This window comes from Polypterus senegalus, chromosome 12 (genome assembly GCF_016835505.1).
Source record: "Polypterus senegalus isolate Bchr_013 chromosome 12, ASM1683550v1, whole genome shotgun sequence".
Lineage (NCBI taxonomy): Eukaryota > Metazoa > Chordata > Cladistia > Polypteriformes > Polypteridae > Polypterus > Polypterus senegalus.
The window spans coordinates 18,894,813-18,919,056 of record NC_053165.1 but is presented as its reverse complement, the minus strand read 5'-3'; the positions used below and the strand labels follow the sequence as shown (position 1 = coordinate 18,919,056).

The window sequence follows — 24,244 nt, the reverse complement described above, 5'->3', positions numbered from 1 at the left end:
CTGATCAAACTGATTGTCCCATGGGAGGAGGAGTACAGTAAAGGCAACAAGAGTAAAGCTGGGAGTCCAGGGATAAAGAGTGTGAAGCATGGTATGGCTGCACAGTTGTCATGGTCTGTACACACTGCCCTGTGAGTATCAGGGACAGCTACTCACAGGACTGGGGGTCAGCAGAAGGAGCGTCCTAGTTTTGGGCTACAAATGGGATGTGCTGGGTTGGTGGTCAAGAAGTGAAGGGTAGTGATTTGGCCACCACTGCCAATGCGCCTGCTGGAGGGTGTCATGATTAGGGGTCGAAGCACTAAGCGAAGGTTGGCCACCATCTGATGATATAGTCACTGAAAGAGTGACTGAATTTGAACTATCTTACGATGTATTTAAGAAGAAGTTGGCAAAATATCCTGTAAATGTTACTGTTGTCTAAATGGGGCTTTCTAAACTATTTCCATAGTGACTCCCCCAAGGACTTTCGAAATTCTGCGTGATACCTCAACATAATAGGTAAGGAAACTACCAGAGTTAATGTCTAAGAGTGCAGAAGTACAGACAGTTGAACAGTTTATTCCTTTAAATGGTTTGTCTTTTAAATGCCTTTGTACAGAATCTTCAGTGTCAAGAAACAATTCTTTTCCTTCTTCTTCTTATTACAAAAAAAAAGTTCAGTATATTTTTGGAGATTTAGGTGTGCTGAATCCATTTCTGAAATTTCAGTTTCTCTACCTGAAACCATTTTCCTTGAGATATCAGATTCAGTGAAAAACACACAATGGTTGATCGATGGACTGGAATCACATCTAGAGTGGGATCAAATGTATCTCATACTGTTGGGATCGACTGCTGCCCTGAAACTGTATTTTGTGGATTCAGTAGTGGCATAGATAGGTGGATGGATGAGTGGTGAAGACAGTCCTTGGAAGGAAGTGTGTTGAATTTAAGGTTAATATGATTTTATGGCATACAGTAAAATAAAGTGCAGCAAAAACAAAAACAATGGCAGTGCAGTTACATTGCAGATCTGTAGTGTCTACTATAGTTATAATTTCTAGGTGTGATGGATGGCCGGTGTTTCAGTCTGGCCGAGACGTCCCACAACTAGAAGAAAGAGCCTTTTTAGGGCACTACATCCCGCGGGACGACAGATGGCAGCTCCCCTGGATGGAAATGGTTCCCCGGATTCCCGCAGGGCAGCATGGGACATGGAGTCTGGTTCTTCAGCCCTGTTGGTTGCCGTGGGTGCCGCCAGGTGGAGCTGACCAAGAACCAGGGGGATATTACCATGACGTTAACCCGGAAGTACGAAGGAGTCACGAGGATGGAAACCCGCAGTACTTCTGGGACACCTGAAGAAGGCATTTGACCCGGAAACGGAATACTTTTGGGTCATGGACTGTAAAGGATTATGGGAAACCCCAGCAGAGGGAGCCGGAGTTGGGTGGTAGAGGACGGAGCTGCTGGGAGTGGAGGATTGTTTTTATTATTATTGATTATTGTATTACTTTATTATTGGAGAATTGTGGAGTGTGCGGTGCTTTGTACACTATTATTGAAGAAAATATTAAAAGAATCTGGGATGTCTATCTGGTGGGTTCAACGGGGCAAAAGTGACCCATAGTGTCCACATAGGTAAATAGCAACAACAGATTTCCTGCTTTGCTATATGGTTGCGAGACATGGACACTAAACACTGTGTCCTGAGAAAAAGGGCTCCTTAGGCAATGAGAGCCCTTGGGTACCACTGGATTGACTATATGTTGAATGAGTGATTGTTCATGGTTGTTTGAATAAGGCATATTACCTGCATTGTGAGGGAAACATCAGTTACGGCAATATGGCCATGTGGCTCCTGAGGGTGATTCAGCTCACAGGATCCTCACTGTTGAGGACCCGAGTGGCTGGGCCAGGCCAAGGGGATTGAGTAATTAACACCAGGCTGTGGCATATAGTTGGTCATTTTCCAGGGGTGGGACTGGGCCATGTGTCTGCCTGGGTGGTTGCCAACCGGGATCCCAAGCTGTTTAGTCATGTGGTAGGTACTGCAATGTGCTGTACCAGTGTATGCTCTCCAACCTCACCTGAGTTGACCTGAACATAGACGTGTGCCCCACACATATAATGGGACCATAAGATGCTGATTCAATCCACTCAGCGAGTACATTTTAAGGTTTGCTAATATTACAATCGCCACTCATTGTTAAAGTCTGCTAGGGGGTTTCACAATAGACGAAGACGTAAACGGATGATGCTGTTATTTGGTTGTAGCAGACTGCAAATGCAACTAAGGTAACAGTGGTTTTGAATAAATGTGTCTTCATGTTGGTACAATAGTACAGAAAGTGACTTGAACAATGGTGTTGGCAACTGTAATTCCCCCGACAACTCAAGAAAGCGATTACCTGAGCCATGCTAATGACTCCCCATAACTAATTAGTCATTCTTGACAGCACCGATTTACATACTTGGTCTACCAGCTGCAGCAAAACACTTTCCTCATCAGCATCCACATTAGCAAAGGGAATTTAATCTAAAGTGTTCTCACTGGGCACCCAATTCAAAGCACTCTTTAAAATATAAAAGCAGTAACTGCCTTCTGCACAATAACAATTAACATTGTCGCAGGCCATACCAAACCCCCCTTGCTTTGTCTACAGTTGCCATTTATTGTAAAGCTTCTACTTGTCACCTTCTCTGATTTAGGCATCACTTGCTGCTTTTAAAGATTTGCTCTGGTTGTTGGCTCTCTTCTCTTTCTCTGGGGTGAGGTCTGAATTTTGGTTTGTTGTCTGACTTGAGTGTAGGGAAAGTTTTTTGCTTCAAATTAAAATCAATAAAAATACATAAAAAAAAAGATTTAGGCATCACCGGGACTGCTCTGATTGGAAGTGTCATGACTTAAGAGTCATATCATGACTCTAATTAGGAGGGTCACTGGAAAGGGGTGTGCGGCGCTCCTGATATCTTTGCAAAAAAGACATAAGTCCAGGTCTTTAGAGTCCTGGTGCTTCCTGTCTTGCTATATGGTTGCGAGATATGGATGTTCTCCAGTGACCTGAGACAAAGACTGGACTCCTTTGGTACTGTGTCTCTTTGGAGAATCCTTGGGCACAGTTGGTTTGACTTTGTGTCGAACGAGTGCTTGCTCATGGAGTCCCGAATGAGGCACATTGTGAGGGAGCATCAGTTACAGCACTACGGCCGAGGGTAATCCAGCTCACTGGATCCTCATTGTTGAGGACCTGAGTGGCTCTACCAGGCCAAGTGGACAACCACGTGACACCTGGCTGCAGCAGATAGATGGTCATTTCTGGGGGTTGCCAACTGGGATCCCAAGCTGTTTTATCATGTGGTGGGTGCAGCAACGTGCTGTACCAGTGCATTCTCCCCAACCTGACCTGACCAGTGACTACTCTAAGATGGTTTGTGTTCTACATTTCAAGCAGATCTTACTGTGTGTCCTGGTGAGGACAGATGTCAAAGGTCCATCAGACATGCACCAGGGGTGTCCCAAGCATTGCCGTAAAGGACAGGCCTTATCATCCAGTCTCATGCATTCACATATCAGTACTATGCAGCTGTACCTGTCATTCATTCCAGAGGATCACACAGTCTCAGCTAGAATCTCAGCTGGGCTCACTGAAACCTCAACATGGATGAAGGAACACCATCTCTAGCTTAACCTGGTAAACTTCGAGCTGCTTTTTATCCCAGATAGTCAATCTATTCAACGCCCCAAATATGTTCAACTCAGCTCATTATGATTAACACCTGCCAAGTCAATACACAGCCTTGGGAGTGGTGAGTAGCGAACAACTATCCTTCGCTGACCACACTGAAACAGGCTCTCATTCATGTGGATTCAAGATCAGGTCACATCTGATGGAGTATGTAGCACAACGTCTAGGATAGGCATTGGTCTTGTTATGCTTTGACTGCTTGAACTCTCAATAGGCAGGAGGACCTGAATGTGCTACCAGGCCACTGCACAATGTAGCTGCACATCTTGCATTCAGCCATCTAAGATGGGCACATATCACCTTTCATTTCAGGTCAATCCACTGGCTCCCTGTAGTTTTTATTTTAAATCCTTAATGCTTGCCGACAGGGTAGCGAATGGGCAATCGTGAGGTCCTATGCTCCTTCTAGCCCACACAGGTCTGCTACAGAATGGTGTCTGGTGAAATCACCTTAACGTGACATCAAATCTCAATCCAGACTCTTTTCGTGGTCATGGTTATCTCCTAACTGATGGAATGAACTGCTCACTTCCAAATGCCTTGTTTAAGAAGCATTTGAAGACGGTCTTGTTTTGTGAATACCTAATAATGGCCTTGATAGGTTCTTAATAGCTAAGATAAATTTTGTGCCTTTCTGTTTGGTTCAGAGTTCTTCACTTGTGACAATCAATTTACTACCCCTGTCCTGTTACACTTGTTTCAGAACAGTCCCCAGATAGATGTGTACCATGCAAAGGCAAGACACTTCATGCAGTGCTGTTCAGGCCATCTCCATGTAACAGAGACAAACTACACATTCTGCAGCTGTTAATACAGTCATATACTTTGTGAGGAGTATAGGAGGTGGATAAACAACAAAGAAAGATGGAAAATATGAAGCCCATAAAAAAAACTGCTTACTTTCATTACAGCTTGCCCCTCAGCCTCAGCGAGATTTTAGAGCGCTTAATAAACTCTGCAACATAAACTATCAATTCTACAAAATACTACATGTTTGATGTATGAGGTGCTACGACCTGGACCACTGCCTAATGTGAATGAATGCACTTTTAAAAGTATAGAGGGAGCCTGTTGGCTACACACATCATAGTGTGCCATCTTCTCAGCATTCTCAACACTGCAATCAGTCAGTGTTGACGATGAGGTAGCCCATGAAGAGAACTCAAATATCACTGCCATGATTTTCAAATAAAAATAGATTTTTATCATTAATTATATTCACGTCACCATTATTTCCAGGAAAGCAAGTAAAATTTAAAAAATGCTGAGCAGAATTGACTAGATTTGCCATTCACCTGCATGCATACTTGTGGATTTCTGGACATTCCTGAGTCAACTATAATTCCTTCAAAATAACCATTTTTTCAATGGGAGGTGAACAAGGTATTCCATCATTAGGTGTCAAAACTCCTTTAAAATATCATGAGAGCGCTGAGGTCTTCTCAGTTTGTTCAGTAGCACATCAAATCAGCCATACAGAAAAAGTTCATTTTGGCAACTCATAAACCATAGTTTGGGCTAATTATCTCAATGTGAAGCTAAGGGCAACTTTTCAAACTTTACTGACATAGATAGATAGATAGATAGATAGATAGATAGATAGATAGATAGATAGATAGATAGATAGATAGATAGATAGATAGATAGATAGATAGATAGATAGAATAGCCTATCTATCTATCTATCTATCTATCTATCATATAGTATCTATCTATCTATTCTATCTATCTATCATATAGTGCCTTTCATTCTATCTATCTATCATATATCTTTCATTCTATCTATCTATCTAGATCTATCTAATCTATCTATCTATCTATCTATCCATCTATCCATCTACACACTATATAATAGAGATTGTAATATTTCCGCGTGTACCGCATGTACATTTTTTTCCCGAAAATTAGCATTAGAAAATCAGGTGCGCGTATACAGGAAATGTAATTCTGTAATGTTTATTTCTGCTTGCGCTCACTCACTCGCTCTCTCTCTTTCTCTCGCTTGCTCGCTCTCTCTTTCTCTCTCGCTCACGCTCTCTCTCTCTCTAAACGCTTCCTCTCTCTCCTGCCTACTATACTAAAATCTATCTATCTATCTATCTATCTATCTATCTATCTATCTATCTATCTATCTATCTATCTATCATATAGTGCCTTTCATTCTATCTATCTATCAATCTATCTATCTTATAGTGCCTTTCATTCTATCTATCTATCTTGTGCACGGGGCAAAACAATTTCCTTTGTAAAAATTAGGGTGCACATCTTACACGAGGGCACATGGTACACAGGTAAAAATGGTATTTTATCCTGCCTACTATACTAAAATCTATCTATCTATCTATCTATCTATCTATCTATCTATCTATCTATCTATCTATCTATCTATCTATCTATCTATCTATCTATCTATCTATCTATCTATCTATCGCACCTTTCATATATATCTGTCTACATAGGCAGGGACAGGATCAAGTGACTGGCATTGCTGTTTATCCTTCTGCAGAGTGAAATGTATTTATGGCTTTCATGGATTCAGTACATCTGTCTTTTTAGGAGAAAGATAAAATTGAGAATAATGTTCACTTGACAGAGTACAAACATCATACTTTGTCACAAAGTTTTAACACTGCCATGATAAATAAAACTTTCAACCAGAAGTAAATGTGACAGACAGTAAAAGTCCATGATGTCTGAATGCTGACTCAAAAATGTGAAATGCTGGTACAAGCTTGGAAACAAGGGATAAGCAGCAAAAATGAAAAAACAAAACCAAAGAAGATATGAAAAAATGTTCTGTTGTACCATTAAATAAATTCCATTAAGAATTAATCACAATAAATATCTTATTATTTATTCATTCAACCCCTGTACTTGTCACATGCTAATTTCAAACCAAGTTAATTTCATTAGTGAATTAATTTACATAACTTACAATTTAACGCTGGGAATTTACTAAAAGTAGAATAATAGCTGAGTGGTAAATCAGCCCAGAAATAATAAGCACCTTATTTTCCAGTAGGTCAGGCATTCACAAGCAGAAAGAAAAGGACCATTTAAATGTGAAAAATGTCTGAATCGGAGATCTCGTTAACTGCCTTGTCCTGTAAAATATTCACCCTTTACATCCTGTAAATACACCGCTTTACATCCTGTAAATACACCGTATATACTGTGTATGGTATGAATATAGCTATATAGTACAGGTAGAGTGTGCGTGCTTCAGCCATCTGAGTATCTTCATATGTCTATATCTATAGATAGCTGAGGCTATGAGGGGCACAGTGACACCAAAGTACAGAGTAAGGTGGCTGGCCTTAGAGGACCTCTGTCAATAACGGAGCAGAATTTCTGAGTATTCCATTGATTAGCAATTTCTTTGAGAAAATTTGCTGAATAAAACATTTTCTTGAATGTTATTTTGGTTTGTGGTGTATAAGTTTAAATTGTTTTACATTTTGTCATCCATCTATTTTATCTTATAACATAACATTGTCAAACCCACTTAATCCAATTGAGCGTCATTGGGAACAAGAACCGCCTATCCCAGCAACCTTGGGAACAAGTCAAGGACCAGCCCTGGACATGGACACTCACACACAAACAAATTCACACACAGACACTCTCAACCAGATTAGGATTACATATTAAACTAATCTCCATGTCTCTGGGATAGTGGGAGAAAAAAGAGAATACCTGGTAGAGAACATTCAAACTCCATAAATCTTGAGACCCTTTACATTGCCCACTACAAATTTTCTGAGTATGCTTATTCTATTAAGGAGAATAACTGAATGAAAAGCAGATGCCAACCTTGTATGGCAAACTTGTCTACTGCAGGGCATACTCACTCACAAATGCACACCCACAGAAAGTTGAATCTTTACTCATACAATACCTTTCACAGAACATCACAAGGCACCTTACAAAGTGTACAAAGCCATAAAATAAAGTGCAAGACAAGAAAATGCTAATACATTTAACAGAAATTAACAGACCATATAAATGAATGTTAGGGAAAAACTTGCAACACTTTAGTTTAGATACTGCAAAAATGCATCTATTACTCATTTATTCTTATGTTTCAAGACCTTAACATGCACTTCTTTTGGTCTTCATCACCCTTATAAAACATCAGTAGATGAGTTCTTCATGTCTGTGTAGTGTGGCATATTGACATGATGGTAAAATGACTTGTCAATATAAAAGTACCAACACGTCTTCTACTAAATATGTAATATCAAGAGAAATGTGTCTCAGTGAAGCCACTTCAGACCACTCCAAAGTGACGTTTTGCTAGTAGGTTATATTATGCCGATGAAAAAACACTTTACTGATGTTTTGCGTTATGAAGACCCAAATAAGTTTTTATTAAGTTAAGTAAAGGAGTAACTGGTGCATTTTTGCAGTATCGAATGTAAAGTGTTATTGAAAATCTTTCTGTATGATTCTGTAAAGTTCTTTTAACTGTGAATGACCATTTAACTGTACCATTTATACCAAGCACATTACCAAGATAATGATGAAATATTTAAAATGAATACTTATTATTTTGTTCTTAATAGTAATTTATATATAATATATGCAGAGAATGTAGATATACAGTAGATGCGTGTCAAAGACTTTTAAATTGTTTAACTATTTTGGGACCTTTAGATACATGAAAGATGTAGGGCAGGGGTGGCGAACTCCAGGCCTCGAGTGCCACAGTGGCTGCAGGTTTTCATTCTTACCATCTTCTTAATTAGTGAGCATTTTTTGATGCTGAGTACTTCTTTTACTTAACTTGCCTCAGGCCCCATAGTTATTTCTTTTTCTTTAATTAACAGCCAAACAATAATGAGACACAAAACAAGCCACCACACGACCAGCTCCCTTGTGCCCATTACACAATATCTGCAATTAAAGAGAAGTGATGGTCTTGGTAAGGTTGATTTCTCAGGTCACCAAAACATTTTGACGGAGCTCTTGGAAAGAACAGAAAAACAAAAGTTTTTGAAATGTGTGCTCTGGGGAGAATGAGAGCAGCAACAAGCCATGGAATTAAATAACGGGTTTAATTAACAGCAAGAATTGGCTTCTGATTAAGAAACTGGTCAGAGTGAAATTGGTTGGAGTTTGAAGCCCCAGTTTAACTGGTCATCCGGTAGCTCATTTTACATCTCATTTCTGTTTGGCCGTCATTTAATGAAGAAAGGAATCAAGGGCGGAACTCTTCTAATGGGCTATTAAAGTGATGGGGAAAAAGTGAAATAGCTGTGAAAACTGGTCACTGATTAGGAAAAGGGTTAGGACGAAAACCTGTAGCCACTGCGGCACTCCAGGCCTGGAGTTCGCCACCCCTGATGTAGGGTGTGCTGGCGGTAATTCTATTTATGTCTATGCTGATAAACACAGACTGATATGCATCATAACTCTGTTATATAAATGAACCTAATTTACTTAAGATTGTAGCTTTGTTATATTATTCAATCTTGTCATAGAGAACTGGGCTTTTTTTTACAAGGTAGGCTCCATCAAGCTTGTCAAAATAAAGGACGTCCATCATTAGATGTATATATATTCCTTATTTAAGGTTGCAATTTCCTTGACAGTTATGCAATAATTTTAAATAAAAATATTGTCAATAGTAATATTTAGTCTGAACTGAACCAGTCTGAATTGTGCATAGATGTGAATGATGGTTCTTGCATTACATGTGAGGATGCTGAGGTAGGCTTTTTAGTCCTTGTGTCTCTAAATTGGAGTAAAGTTAGTGTTGATGTATGTAAATAGAATCCAGATAGTGCTGTGTCCTCTTCACTTCTAAAGACGTGCAAGTTGAGTTAACTGGTGACTCTAAGATAGCGAGGTGTGAATGGGAGGGTGAGTGTAGAGGTGTGTGTGCCCGGTGATGGATTAGTGTCCCATCCAGGACGGATTCCTGATTATTACCGAATGCTGACAGGGCAGGCACCAGTCACCCACAGCTCTTAACTGAATACATGGGCAAGAAAATGAATGGCTGAATGTACTGCATATCATATTATATCTTATGGTTATATGTATTATGTACGTACAATGTTGTTGAATATTTACGTATTAAGTCATATGGAGCCACAAGAAAAATAAATGCAGATATACAGCATATATGCGCACACACACACACACACATATATATATATATCTTATATATAAAAGTCTACGCGTAGAAGTGTGTGTGTCTGTCTGTCCAGCCCAAAAGTGAGAGGTGGAGTTGGGGTAAGGGCTCCACCTCCGAGGAAACAAACTCGTTTAGCTGCTAATACAGAAGCGAGGCGGGCACATCAACAAAACAAAACCTTCGAAGAAAGAGTCACTTGCTTAGCTGCTAATTCAGAAATGAGGAGAACATATCCACAAAATGGCATCCCTTTTACTTTTCCACCCGCCGCTAACACACAAGGAAGGCGAGTACATCAGCAAAACAAAACTTCCAAAGAAAGACGAAGTCGCTTAGCCACTAATGCACTAGCGATGTGAGCACGTCGGCAAAATGAAACCTCCTAGGAGAGAGACGCCCAGAATAGTTCCTTTCAGTTACCTGACATCTCTACATTTTATCTTTTTTATCTGACCATTTCAATAGTTTCTAGGACCACAGGCTTTTTACAGCAGGACCTTACACAGCTAGTATAAATATACAGTATAGTCACGCATGCATATCTGAGGTTCAACTTCTGGGCTCATCATAGGCAAGCACTGCCACTCTGGGACACAAGGGGTGCTGTCACTGACAATATTATCTGATTTTTCTCCCATAGCTCTGAGAAACCTCCCATGGAGGAAAACTGACTCTGCCAATCCCTCTGCTATAAAGCCAAGGCACTCCAGGTATGGCTTTTCTTATTCCAAAGAGAGCAGATCGAAGAGCAGAACTCCCACCAGAATTTCAGAACAGTTCACACTGGTTTTGGTTTATCTTTGTGTCATTGAGCGTCTGTTTATTTTTTTGGGTATTGTAAACATTAAAAGGGGCAACCTGGTTGGTGTGACCAGTGTGTTCCCTTATGTAGTCAGTTGTGTACGCATGGCATAAGCCTTACAGAGACCAGGGAAAGATGCAGATGTTAAGGGAACAACAGGAACTTGACCATCTCTCTTCTACCTACCCAGCTTTGACATCCTCATGCACTCGGGTAACTTTGCCTCCGCTGTCCTCCAGCCCAGAAGAATCCCTTAACATGGTACCAGCATTGACTAGTGAGTGACTGCATCACACCAGTTTAACTAAAGCACAAGCTCATTTACACTCCTTATTTTTTATTTTCTTACCATTCCCTCAATGTCTTGAACCCTTAACTATTCTTACAATTTTTGTGTGCTTTATTAATTATAGAATACACAATATACAAATAATAGCCTTTCCCTCCATTCAATAAACCTGCATAATCCAAATTTAGGATTGTGGCAGAAGCAGCAGGTGCCAGGCAGGAACGCTCCCGCATCTGACTGCTAATCAGTCACCATCCACACTCATACCCTCATCTACACTCACTCATTCTGTGCTCATTTATTCCAACCAACCATCCATTTCCGTAGTCCGCGTATTCCACTACAGGGACACAGAAAATAGTGGCATATTCTAAAAACATCTAGTACAAAGCAGGAACAGAGACTTTCATTTACACAAATATATTATTCCAGATACACACAAAATGTACATTTTAGTGATGATGCTGAGTAAGACTAAGCACAGAACTAAGTCAGGCTACCATGTCTTACCTGATTGCCAGAAATTAGAAGTGGTCCTTGTGTGGGAATTGGTCGATATGGAATGGTGGCTCCTTTAGGTGGTGACTGCAATTCAGAAAAAAATGTCATCAGGTTTAGGAGATGAAAAGTTTTTATTACTGTGCATTTGTCAGACACCATTAGCCAAATCTACTTACAATGTCAGGACACATTACAGCGGTCCACTGTTAGCACAGATAGGGCACAAGCAGATTATCCAATTTCCACAGGGGTACACAGTGTCACGAACTGAGCATGCAAACCAGTGGCTTAAAGTCCAGGGCCTTAGCCACCACAGCACATCATTTTTTCAGACCCTTTACTAAAATTCTCTCTAACGTCTAGCTTCATCAGCAAAATGAAATGACCTGCTTTTCTGAGATGTGGAAAGTACTAAAAGAACTGGGTCAGAAAAAGAGATTTCTTAGGGGTTATGGAGAACAGAATCAACCCAAAGTCTCTCTAAGTTCTTTAATATTGCATCAGTAGCAGAACCAGGTGACAAAATTTTCTGAGATGCAGAAAGTTCCAAAAGAAAAATACCAGAAAATGAGGGTTTGCAGGGGTTATGGTGAAGAGAATGAAGGTTCTTCCATCAGATAGAAGATACAGATCATACTTTCTCTAATGTCAACTTTGCAGCCATACTGCCTAATAAGTGAAGTGTGTGTTGAAAAGGAGTAAGAGACTGAGCAGAAGGACATGCGGTAGGAGAGGGATATTGGAGGGGACTATTAGAGGGTAAGTGACCAGTAAGAGGCAACTGAAGGGTAAACTCAAAACACTGACAAAAGTATCAAGACATACATCCATCCATCCATCCATTTTCCAACCCGCTTAATCTGAACACAGGGTCACGGGGGTCTGCTGGAGCCAATGCCAGCCAACACAGTGCACAAGGCAGGAACCAATCCCGGGCAGGGTGCCAACCCACCACAGGACAAACACACACACCAAGCACACACTAGGCCCAATTTAGAATCGCCAATCCACCTAACCTGCATGTCTTTAGACTGTGGGAGGAAACCCACACAGACACGGGGAGAACATGCAAACTCCTCAAGACATACAGCTGAGAGAAAATCCCATGGCAAAAAGTCTTTCTGATATAAGATATATAGTCAGTGAACAAATAGCTCTCCTGGTTTGGTAATGACTCCTAATTTAATATTTCCTAAGCCATAGTGGGACTCTGGCCATGTGAGATTATTCTTTGATAAGGGACTGGACCAATTCCAAAATCCTTAGGAGCAAAAACAAAGCAGCACATCATCTGCCAAAGGAGAGGACATAAAGCTTTAAATGAACGACTAAGACGTGAGCTCTTAACTGGAGGTACAATTTTATATCTGAGAAACCTCCTCTTTTTTGTTAGATGTGGTGATGTGGAAGAACTTAACAGGAATGGATGCTCAAGATTTACGTGACTTGTATCCTGCTAGTAGTCCTCTTTCTCCAGACATTAGCTGATAGACACCTAAAATTTTGTTTATTTATCTATTTCTCCTTACCCAGTTAAGTTGGATGTCTTTGTGTTCAGTTGGTTTTGTGAACGCATCTAAGCTCTGACATTCTGAGATTTGGGGTAATCAGTTCATTGATGATTATTGCATGAAAGTCTGCATTTTTGTCAAAGGTAAATGATGAGTCTGGTTTTAAAATTGTTAAGGTTCAGTTCTTATATCAATCTATGGCCGGTCTATTCAAATGGCGGCCCGCAGGCCACAAGAGGCCCAGAAGCAACCTCCAAATGGCCAAGCCCTTGATCCTGCCAGAAACTCTGAGAAAAACTGACAAAAACACATTTCGCAAACCTTCTGAAATTCCTACAGTAGTACAGCCCATTAATGCAATACTCCGTGTAGTCTAGCAACATTCAACCCACAATGCAGTGCACTGTTGTGTGTCTACAACAAGTGGTAGCAGTCAATGATACTGTGATGACCTGCTGAAGGAGCCACTTCTCTGGGGGAATCACTTGCTGCTATTTTTCCATTCGCTCCCCTCTCACCCTGAAACTGTCACTCAGCTCTCTCTAGTGAGGTGCCCCGAGTCCAAATCAGTGTTTCCTCAGTGTGCCGTGGATGTATTCATGTGTGTTAGTCATTATTATCACTTGTTATGGGTTTGTGCACTGATAACTTTGATAGTTTTTTTTATTCTATTAAATGCACTTGGTGATGTGTCTGGGTCATATTTATGTAGTGGCGCAATCATAAGGCATTAAAAAGATATTGGGTTTGCGTCCGGCGTGGGGCGCAAAGTGGTTTGAGTAGCGAGAAAAACGCCATGTAAATATAAATAATTGTTATTATTATATAACCAAAGTATTTATTTCAGGGAAACAAATGTTATTTCTGATACTGTGCACTTTTTGATTTTAAGATGTACCTGGGTCAGATATGAGCAAAATGTTTATTTTATGTCAAATTTATTTCTAACCCTAATTTCAAAAGGGAAACAAAGTATTGCTATTACCTCAGATTCTGTTCAATTATAGCTTTCTATTGTTTTTTTATGCACTTGAGTAATAGTAATATCAGATAGAAACTGTCAAATGTATGATTGATGAGCTTAAACCCCACCCAAAAATGGTGATTTATGAAACATGATGTGTGAAAATATGATTTATGAAAATATGAGTTATGAAATGTGATGTGTAAAATTAAGTTGTCTGCGGTGTGTTGGCACCCTGCCCAGGATTGGTTCGTGCCTTGTGCCCTGTGTCGGCTGGGATTGGCTCCAGCAGACCGCCGTGATCCTGTGTTCGGATTCAACAGGTTGGAAAATGGATGGATGGATGGAAATTAAGTCGTAATAACCTGTGTACCTTTGAGCACTCATTAAAATAATAACTACAGTCGGTCATATTAAAATTTAAAAACGTCTTAAGGAATGTAAAGGTACACAATTGCTTGGCTTTGTATTACAAGCAAGAGGAGTGCATTTTTTAAATGAGGCTCCTATTATTAGTTTTGAATCTGTTGTTATTACAATGACGTTAGGTGTCAGGGTGGGGAGCATAAGTATCATAATTCATAATTCGGGGGTGAGGACATAAATTTCATAATCTATAATTCGGTGTTGGGGTAAATAACAATTTATAATTTTGGGATGGGACTCAATTTCATACATCATATTTCATAATTCATATTTTCACAAATGATATTTTCTCGCATTTTGTTTCATAAGTCATAATTTGGGGCAGGGTTTAAGGTCACCAATTATACATTTGACAGTTTCTGCCTGATATTACTACTATTGTTGACATGCCTGTGTCAGATGTGACCAAATTTAAAATGGAAACAATGGCTAAACAGGGGGGCACAGTGGCACCTTGCAGTTAGGAGACCCTGGTTCGCTTCCAGGGTCCTCCCTGTGTGGAGTTTGCATGTTCTCCCCGTGTCTGCGTGGGTTTCCTCCGGGTGCTCCGGTTTTCTCCAACAGTCCAAAAACATGCAGGTTAGGTGCATTGGCATTGTTTCTAGGGTATGCTTGGTGTGTGTGCGTGCCCTGTGGTGGGCTGGCGCCCTGCCTGGGATTTGTTTCCTGCCTTGTGCTCTGTGCTGGCTGGGATTGGCTCCAGCAGACCCCCGTGACCCTGTGTTAGGATATAGCGGGTTAGATAATGACTGACTGACTGACAATGGCTAAAAATTACTTGTTTTTTTAAATATTCATTTGTGTTGGTTTAAACCATCTGGCCCAGCTAAATTTCTTGGTTTGAAAATCCGGGCCAAATGAATTTGTAATTGAATAGCCGTAGTCTATGTGTTTATGCATTGGTGATATCAGTTATTTATTGGTTTTCCTATCCCTAATAATGTATTTTTCCAGCTCTTCTAATGCAGAACATTCACATTCAAAATACAGATAGCAGTTTTAGAGAGATACATTACAGTGCTGGAACACAGTGTTACTCTTCTGTTTTAAAGTAACATGACATAATATTCTGAAATACGCTTTGCAAAGATTACCTGGTTGATATCTGTCAGGTTTCTTTGTGCTGTGCACCACACTGAATATACTATATCATAATATAACATTCTTAGGCCTGCCCCATGAAACCCAGATCATGGTCTCAGAAGCACAGGAGGAGGCCAGCCCATCTTATGGCAATACTTTGAAGCAGGGCCATCTTAACGCATGGGCATGCTCGGCAGTTGCCCGGAGGCCCGACGAGCATAGGGACCCCATGTTAATTTATGTATATTCTGATTTGCTGTCAATAAATAAATACTATACTAAATTATGGTATAAAAATTTGTTATTGTGTTACAAGTGGCCATTGATTTAGTATCACGGTCACCTCTGTAACCTCATGTGCATATATGTATACAGATCTTGTGCTCTACATAACATAAAAGCATATATGATAACATAACTTCAACTCAATTCTCTGCAAAGAAATTTCGCAAATGTTTATCTTGAACACTTGATTAATAATAAATAATTCATAATAATAATTCATAGTTTACTTCCTTAGAAGGCTGGCGTCCTTCAACATCTGCAATAAGATACTGCAGATGTTCTATCAGAAGGTTGTGGTGAGCGCCCTCTTCTACGCGGTGGTGTGCTGGGGAGGCAGCATAAAGAAGAGGGACGCCTCACGCCTGGACAAACTGGTGAGAAAGGCAGGCTCTATTGTAGACACGGAGCTGGACAGTCTGATATCCGTGGCAGAGTGACGGGCACTGAGCAGGCTCCTGTCAATCATGGAGAATCCACTGAACAGGATCATCTCCAGACAGAGGAGCAGCATCAGTAACAGACTGCTGTCACCGTCCTGCTCCACTGACAGACTGAGGAGACCCCACACTATGCAACTCTTCAATTCCACCAGGGGGGCAAACGTTAACATTATACAAAGTTATTGTCTGTTATACCTGCATTGTTATCACTCTTTAATTTAATATTGTTTTTTATCAGTATGCTGCTGCTGGAGTATGTGAATTTCCCCTTGGGATTAATAAAGTATCTATCTATCTATCTATCTATCTATCTATCTGTCTACAGTGGTGTGAAAAACTATTTGCCCCCTTCCTGATTTCTTATTCTTTTGCATGTTTGTCACACAAAATGTTTCTGATCATCAAACACATTTAACCATTAGTCAAATATAACACAAGTAAACACAAAATGCAGTTTTTAAATGATGGTTTTTATTATTTGGGGAGAAAAAAAATCAAAACCTACATGGCCCTGTGTGAAAAAGTAATTGCCCCCTTGTTAAAAAATAACCTAACTGTGGTGTACCACACCTGAGTTCAATTTCCGTAGCCACCCCCAGGCCTGATTACTGCCACACCTGTTTCAATCAAGAAATCACTTAAATAGGAGCTGCATGACACAGAGAAGTAGACCAAAAGCACCTCAAAAGCTAGACATCATGCCAAGATCCAAAGAAATTCAGGAACAAATGAGAACAGAAGTAATTGAGATCTATCAGTCTGGTAAAGGTTATAAAGCCATTTCTAAAGCTTTGGGACTCCAGCGAACCACAGTGAGAGCCATTATCCACAAATGGCAAAAACATGGAACAGTGGTGAACCTTCCCAGGAGTGGCGGACCAAAATTACCCCAAGAGCGCAGAGACGACTCATCCGAGAGATCACAAAAGACCCCAGGACAACGTCTAAAGAACTGCAGGCCTCACTTGCCTCAATTAAGGTCAGTGTTCATGACTCCACCATAAGAAAGAGACTGGGCAAAAACGGCCTGCATGGCAGATTTCCAAGACGCAAACCACTGTTAAGCAAAAGGAACATTAGGGCTCGTCTCAATTTTGCTAAGAAACATCTCAATGATTGCCAAGACTTTTGGGAAAATACCTTGTGGACTGATGAGACAAAAGTTGAACTTTTTGGAAGGCAAATGTCCCGTTACATCTGGCGTAAAAGGAACACAGCATTTCAGAAAAAGAACATCATACCAACAGTAAAATATGGTGGTGGTAGTGTGATGGTCAGCTCAACCAGTTATTAGGTTCAGGGGGCAATTACTTTTTCACACAGGGCCATGTAGGTTTGGATTTTTTCTCCCTAAATAATAAAAACATCATTTAAAAACTGCATTTTGTGTTTACTTGTGTTATATTTGACTAATGGTTAAATGTGTTTGATGATCAGAAACATTTTGTGTGACAAACATGCAAAAGAATAAGAAATCAGGAAGGGGGCAAATAGTTTTTCACACCACTGTATCTATCTAATTTCATACTGTGCTATTTCCATCTGTATGGAAGTATCATTTATCTAGTGAAATTTTTATGTTTTTCAAGGCTCATGTTATATTGCTCAAATGTTTGTGTTGATTCATCTTTGCTGTACAGCATGCTTATTTTTTTCATTTTGTTGGAGGTACCAATACAATAAATATATATTTAATTTTATTGACCATTTACATTTTTATTCCTGTAAGTGTTTGTGTAGTGTAGGAGTCCTAGTGCACTGCTTTGCCCGGGGTGGGGGCCTATAATGCTGTTAAGATGGCCAGCCAGTTATCCTAATTTACACATGTTTGGTGATGTGGAAGGAAAACAGGCACACCCAAAAGAACCCCCATGTAGACCTGGGGAGAACATACACATTCTACGGGCAGCAACCAGGCAGAACCCATGAGGCAGCAGCACCAACCTCAGCACCACTTCATAATTAAAGTCACCTTTCAATATTAATCATTCAGTTCATGACAGAGGTTGACGCCGAGCCCTTAGTGATATTGAACTAATTGGACACATGCTTTTACTTAGTTTCCGGGGTATAGAAAATAAAAAAGGCATTTTGATTTGTGAAGCTTGAAAAAAACAAGTAAGCAAAAGTGAGCGCCAGTACCTGCAGACCTGAACAAATAATAAAATGTAGACGGCATCACACTAATGGGGCTGATCATTACCTGGGGAATGTTTTGTCATAACGCATCTCGGAACTAAGAGGAGTGGAGAAATGTGAAATCAGATAATGACTTAGAGCGAATCTGACAGTGAGCCTTTGAGTTTTGCTTTTCACATTCCGGTGTTTGGTGGGGGTAGGCTGACAAGCCCGAGTTGTTGTCTGCTATGTGTGTTGGTGTAAAACCGATAATAAAACCGTGTGGATGTCAGAGGGCTCTTTTCAGAAAGCCAGAGATTCTGTGTTGTAATGAGTTGGTTTTATTAAGCTGTTTTCAGAAACAATTATCTCCTTATGTTAAAGTGCTTAGAGGAAAGGTTTTCTATGAATAAGCAGTTCCTTGTAACCAACGCTTTAATTATGTGCTGGTAATCCTTGACAGCATGAGCGCCGTGACTGCGCTTTAATGCCCGAGAAGATCTATGCATTTGATTAAAATACTCGTTTGATGAAATTATAACGGGTAATGAAGAAGGCAGAGTTTCTTTTTAAGAATGTTATGAATGTCTCTTATTTTTCAGGCTGCACGTTATAAGAATCTGACCGGTGTTAGAGCAGACCTGGCATCTATCGTAAAGGCAGATACAGAGAATTTCGAAAGTATGTAGATCCCTGCAATTTTTTTATATTTTGAGAATTTGATTTTTCACAATTTCAAATAGTATATAACATCAGTTACCCACTGACGTAACAGAGGTGGGCTAGGATTCTTCCATTTGGGCAAGATAAGTCTACGTGCTAATAGTGACTTAAAGGCCATTACAGTTTGTTTGTCCTTCTCCACTTTAAACCCATCTGGGAGTCCACCAAATACAATATTAGTGGATTCGGAGAGATTATGACACCAAAGTTTTGCAAATTTAGTAAAAATGAAAAGCTGAGATATCACATTGATACAATCATTTTGCCCATTTGCTATGACACTGGAAATCTGTCTCAGATGCGTCCCATTCTACTGATCATCGTTCAGATGTTTCTACACCCTGGTTGGGGTCCACCTGTGGTCAATTCAATTGAATGGACCTAATTAGAAAAGGCAACGCACCTGTCTATAGAGGGTCCCACATCAGAAACCAAGCCAGGAGGTTGAAGGAATTGCCTGCAGAGCTTAGAGGCAGGAACGTGTTGAGATGCAGATCTCCATATAAATTCCTACCGCATCCTTGATCCTTAAATGGAAGAAGTTGAAAACAACCACGACTCTTCCTAGAGCTTGCCACTAGGCCAAACTGAGCAACTGTGGGAGAAGGGCCATGGGAAGAGGGGTGACCAAGAACCAAGTGGTCACTGTGGCTGAATTCCAGATAGAGAGAGGAGAGGTTGAGAGCATGTACTGATACCCAGTCACACCCAGCAGCTGTGAGACGGGTGACACCTCAACACCACGCTAGTTCAAATGGAATGGAACAGTGTGAGTTTTTTTACAATGGCTTGAGTGCCAATCCTGCCACCAACCTTCATGTTTTCCCTGCCAGTTGAAGAACCAGAATAGAAATGGGAGAAACTTCCAAGTGGGAAGGACAACCATCATTACAATACTCCACTAATCTAGAATTTATGACAGAGTGACTTTGTAAAAGACACATGGAAGTCTGATTGACATTTGCAAAAAAGGCCCCTAAAAGACTCAAAAAAAAAGCCACAGAAACAAAATTCTATGGGTTGATGACACCAAGATTAGCATAATGGCAACCACTCATCTCCCGTGCAATATCATTCTAATAGAGATGCATGGTGGAGACAGCATCATGCTAGGCGGAAGCTTTCAAAAGTATACACCTCTGAAGAGCAGTTTCAGAAGTTTCCAGGGTAGTGTGGATGAAAGATGAAAATTGAGACTAATGTCAATGTTTTTTTAAATGTAAATGTAGCAGTATGGATGGGGCATAACAGTTCATTTCTATCTAACTGACCATATAACAAGCTGAGATAATTCTATTGTTGCACCAGAAATACAGCAGACTATTAAAAATTTTCCATTAACAAGTTGATGTTTGTAAAAAAGGTGCCTAAAAGGCTCAACAAAAAGCCACAGAAACAAAATTCTATGGCTTGATGAAACCAAGATTAGCGTAATGTCAGGAGGAAATCATGGAAACCACTTATCACCCATGGAAACCACTCATCACTCATTCTAAAAGAGATGTGTGGTGGAGACAGCATCATGCTGTGGGGTTGTGTTTCAGCAGCAGGGACTGGGAGACTAGACAAGGTGCAGAAAAAGTTTAACAGAGCAAAGTACAAAGATATCCTTAACAAAAGCTTTCTCCAGAGCACTCTGGACATCACATGGGGGCGAAGGTTTACATTCAGCACCATCCAACCTCTGCTCCTTAGGCACAAGCTGACAGAGATGGGAGTAGATTCACACCTGGTGGCATGGATTGTGGACTATCTTACAGACAGACCTCAGTATGTGCATCTCAGGAACTGCAGGTCTGACATTGTGGTCAGCAACACAGGGGTGCTGCAGGGGACTGTGCTTCCTCCGGTCCTGTTCAGCCAACATACATCAGACTTCCAATATGACTCGGAGTCCTGCCATGTGCAAAAGTTCACTGACGTCACTGCGATCGTGGGCTGCATCTGGAGTGGGCAGGAGGAGGAGTATAGGAACCTAATCAAGGACTTTGTTAAATGGTGTGACTCAAACCACTTACACCTGAACACCAGCAAAACCATGGAGCTGGTGGTGGATTTTAGGAGGACCAGGCCCCTCATGGACCCCGTAATCATCAGGGGTGACTGTGCAGAGGGTACAGACCTATAAATACCTGGGAGTGCAGCTGGATGATAAATTGGACTGGACTGCCAATACTGATGCTCTGTGCAAGAGAGGACAGAGCTGACTATACTTCCTTAGAAAGCTGGCGTCCTTCAAGATCTGCAATAAGATGCTGCAGATGTTCTACCAGACGGTTGTGGCGAGCGCCCTCTTCTACGTGGTGGTGTGCTGGGGAGGCAGCATAAAGAAGAAGGACGCCTCACACCTGGACAAACTTGTGAGGATGGCAGGCTCTATTGTAGGAATGAAGCTGGACAGTTTAACAACCGTGGCAGATAGACGGGCGCTGAGCAGGTTCCTGTCAATCATGGAGAATCCACTGCATCCACTGAACAGGATCATCTCCAGACAAAGGAGCAGCTTCAGTGACAGACTGCTGTCACCGTCCTGCTCCACTGACAGACTGAGGAGATCATTCCTCCCCGACACTATGCGACTCTTCAATTCCACCTGGGGGTGTTAACGTTAACATTATACAAAATTATTATCTGTCTTTTATACCTTCATTGTTATCACTCTTTAATTTAATATTGTTCTTTATCAGTATGTTGCTGCTGGAGTATGTGAATTTCCCCTTGGGATTAATAAAGTATCTATCTATCTATCTATCTATCTATCTATCTATCTATCTATCTATCTATCTATCTATCTATCTATCTATCTATCTATTCCATTAGGACGATGACACTAAGTACAAAGCAAAGGCAACAAAGACTCGAGTGTCTTAGGAACAACTCTGTCGATGTTCTTGAGTGGCTCAGCCCGAGCTCTGACTTGAATCCAATCAAAAATCTCTGGCGAGAACTGAAAATAGCTGTCCACTGATGGCCTCCACTCAACCTGACAGAACTCAGGGGTTCTGCAGAGAAAAATGACACTTGACACATCATACCCCAGAAGAATCCAGGCTGGAATCACTGCCAAAGGGGCTTCAACTGTGCTGAGCAAAGGGTCCGAATACTTGTGTCAATGGGACAGTTTAGCCTTTTAATTTCAAATATGTTTGCAAAATCCTGTTTTTGATTTGTTATTTTGAGGTATTAGGTATTATTTGATGAGGGAAAATAAGAATTTAATAGTTTTTTTAGCAAGGGTGCAACATACAAGAGGGGGCCCAAAAATAATGAGAATTAAAACAAAAAATCATATATTTCTCAGAACATTTCCAAAATGTAATCACCCTCATAAAACTCTCCCTGAGACACAATACACTTGTGCCACCACTTTTTCCATTGTTCAAAACTGTACTGAAACTTTTTAAAATGATCTCCTCTACATCCTGAAAACCCTTTCCTTTAAGGTCTCACTTCATTCATGGAAATAAGAAAAAATCACAGAGTACAAGGTCCGGATACTGGGGAGCGGGGACCATTGTCACTTCCGCACACTCAATGCTGTGTGACATGATGCAGAAGCCACTCGCCTGATTGCCAGAATTTGGGTCGTTTTCTCCAAACTGTGCCATGTAATCGCTTGAACAATTCAAGGATGCCGCTTGGCCAAATGATACAGAGGGCAGTCTAGTACACGCACCTAGCGGCAAATGTCAGAACTAACCCCCAGAAAAAAATTCTTGTTATTTTTAGGTCTCCCCTAATAGCAACTGAATAGATCGAGGTTAAGTAATACACATTGATAAGAGGCTGTCAACTGAGTTATTTACAATCTAATTTTCAAAGGGCTCTGAATTTTTCACTGTAACGGTAACACGGCCAACCACAAGATTTATCGCAAAAATTTAGCAACTGAAAAATTATTTGCTTTTTGCACAAGTATACAGTATTCAAACTGTAAAAAATGCAATTTAGATGCACACAGGAAATTAGCACAACACGTGCCATGGAAAGAAACTCCTCTACGCCCACTATGTTGGAATATGATTTTCATCTGAGGAGGGTGACCGACCGGGGAATGAGACATTGTAATAATCAGGATCCAATTAGTGAAGGGCCACAAAATAAGCAAGAACAAATCAAAGGATGATTAGAGTCTCCGCTTTTGAAAAATCTGCATTTACAGTATGCCCGTCCACAATGAAATCCCTGGCAAGGATTTTCAAAAGTATACACCTGTAGAGAGCATTTTCAGAAGTGTCCAGGGTAGTGTGGACGAAAGGTGAAAATGAAACTGACGTCAATGTTTTTTAAATTTAAATGTTGCAGTGTGGACACAGTTCATTTCTATCTAACTGACCATCTAACAAGCCGAGATAATTCTATTGTTGCACCAGAAATAGAGCAGAATATTAAGAATATTCCATTAACAAGTTAGCTTATAAAAGCAAAACTGGATCTTCCGTTATCTAGGTAGATTTATAAAACCTACATTCTTTTCAGATTAAGCAAACACTTGTGTGAATTAACCGTTAACATTAACTTCCTAGGTTTGGCTCTTACACTAACTATGCTTGTAATCGAATGAAATCCGTCCAATATGTGAACCTTTACCTCCAGAATGACAGCGCAGATCTGCTTAACACATTGTATGATGGCATCTGGTGTTCCCGATATCGTCACTCCTCGCTCTGTAGAGTTAGGCAGCAAGTCTCCGGCCACTTGGACTTGAGCGCCTGTGCTCTGAAAGAGGAAGTACAGTATCAGCAAAAAATATAATTTCACTGTGGTGCAGTGGCACTATGAAGATGGCAAGAACACAATGGAATGAAGGGCCCAGCAATACTTGCATGTTAATGGCCTAGCATCCACTCTGGTCAAGTTTTCTTTCCTTTCTGCCCCATTAGGTCTAAACAGTTGATTACACTTCAACCTTTACATTTACATTTGCATTTGTTTGCTTAGCAGAAGCTCTTATCCAAAGCGGCTTACAAAAGAGGTCAACATAATCTGAATTATGCAAATGCCAGTCACTATGCCCTTACCATGTCAGCTGGCCTGCTGAACAGAGTGACAAGTTTTGGTAATCTTACACTGCTGAAGCTTTAGAGATTACTTGGCCTTACACTTCTTCCTGATTTCCAGTCTGCTTGGCGACTAAGGGAACAATCAATTGATTTTTTGAACTTCAAGTCTTGCTGAGTTCTTCAGATGATCGATAGATCAGTTGTTTTATGGTATGCAACATGGGGTT

General features: G+C 40.6%; 1 protein-coding gene across 3 annotated transcripts in view; it reads right to left on the bottom strand.

The window, feature by feature from the left end:
* pcbp4 (poly(rC) binding protein 4) overlaps nt 1-24,244 on the bottom strand; it is a 181,772-nt gene that overhangs the window by 23,532 nt on the left and 133,996 nt on the right. For all 3 annotated transcript variants that reach the window (XM_039770815.1, XM_039770813.1, XM_039770814.1), the window contains 2 exons: nt 23,605-23,733; nt 11,474-11,548 (listed from right to left, as the gene is read on the bottom strand). In XM_039770815.1, the coding sequence (XP_039626749.1) occupies nt 11,474-11,548; nt 23,605-23,733 (204 nt within the window). The remainder of the gene's footprint in view (nt 1-11,473; nt 11,549-23,604; nt 23,734-24,244) is intronic.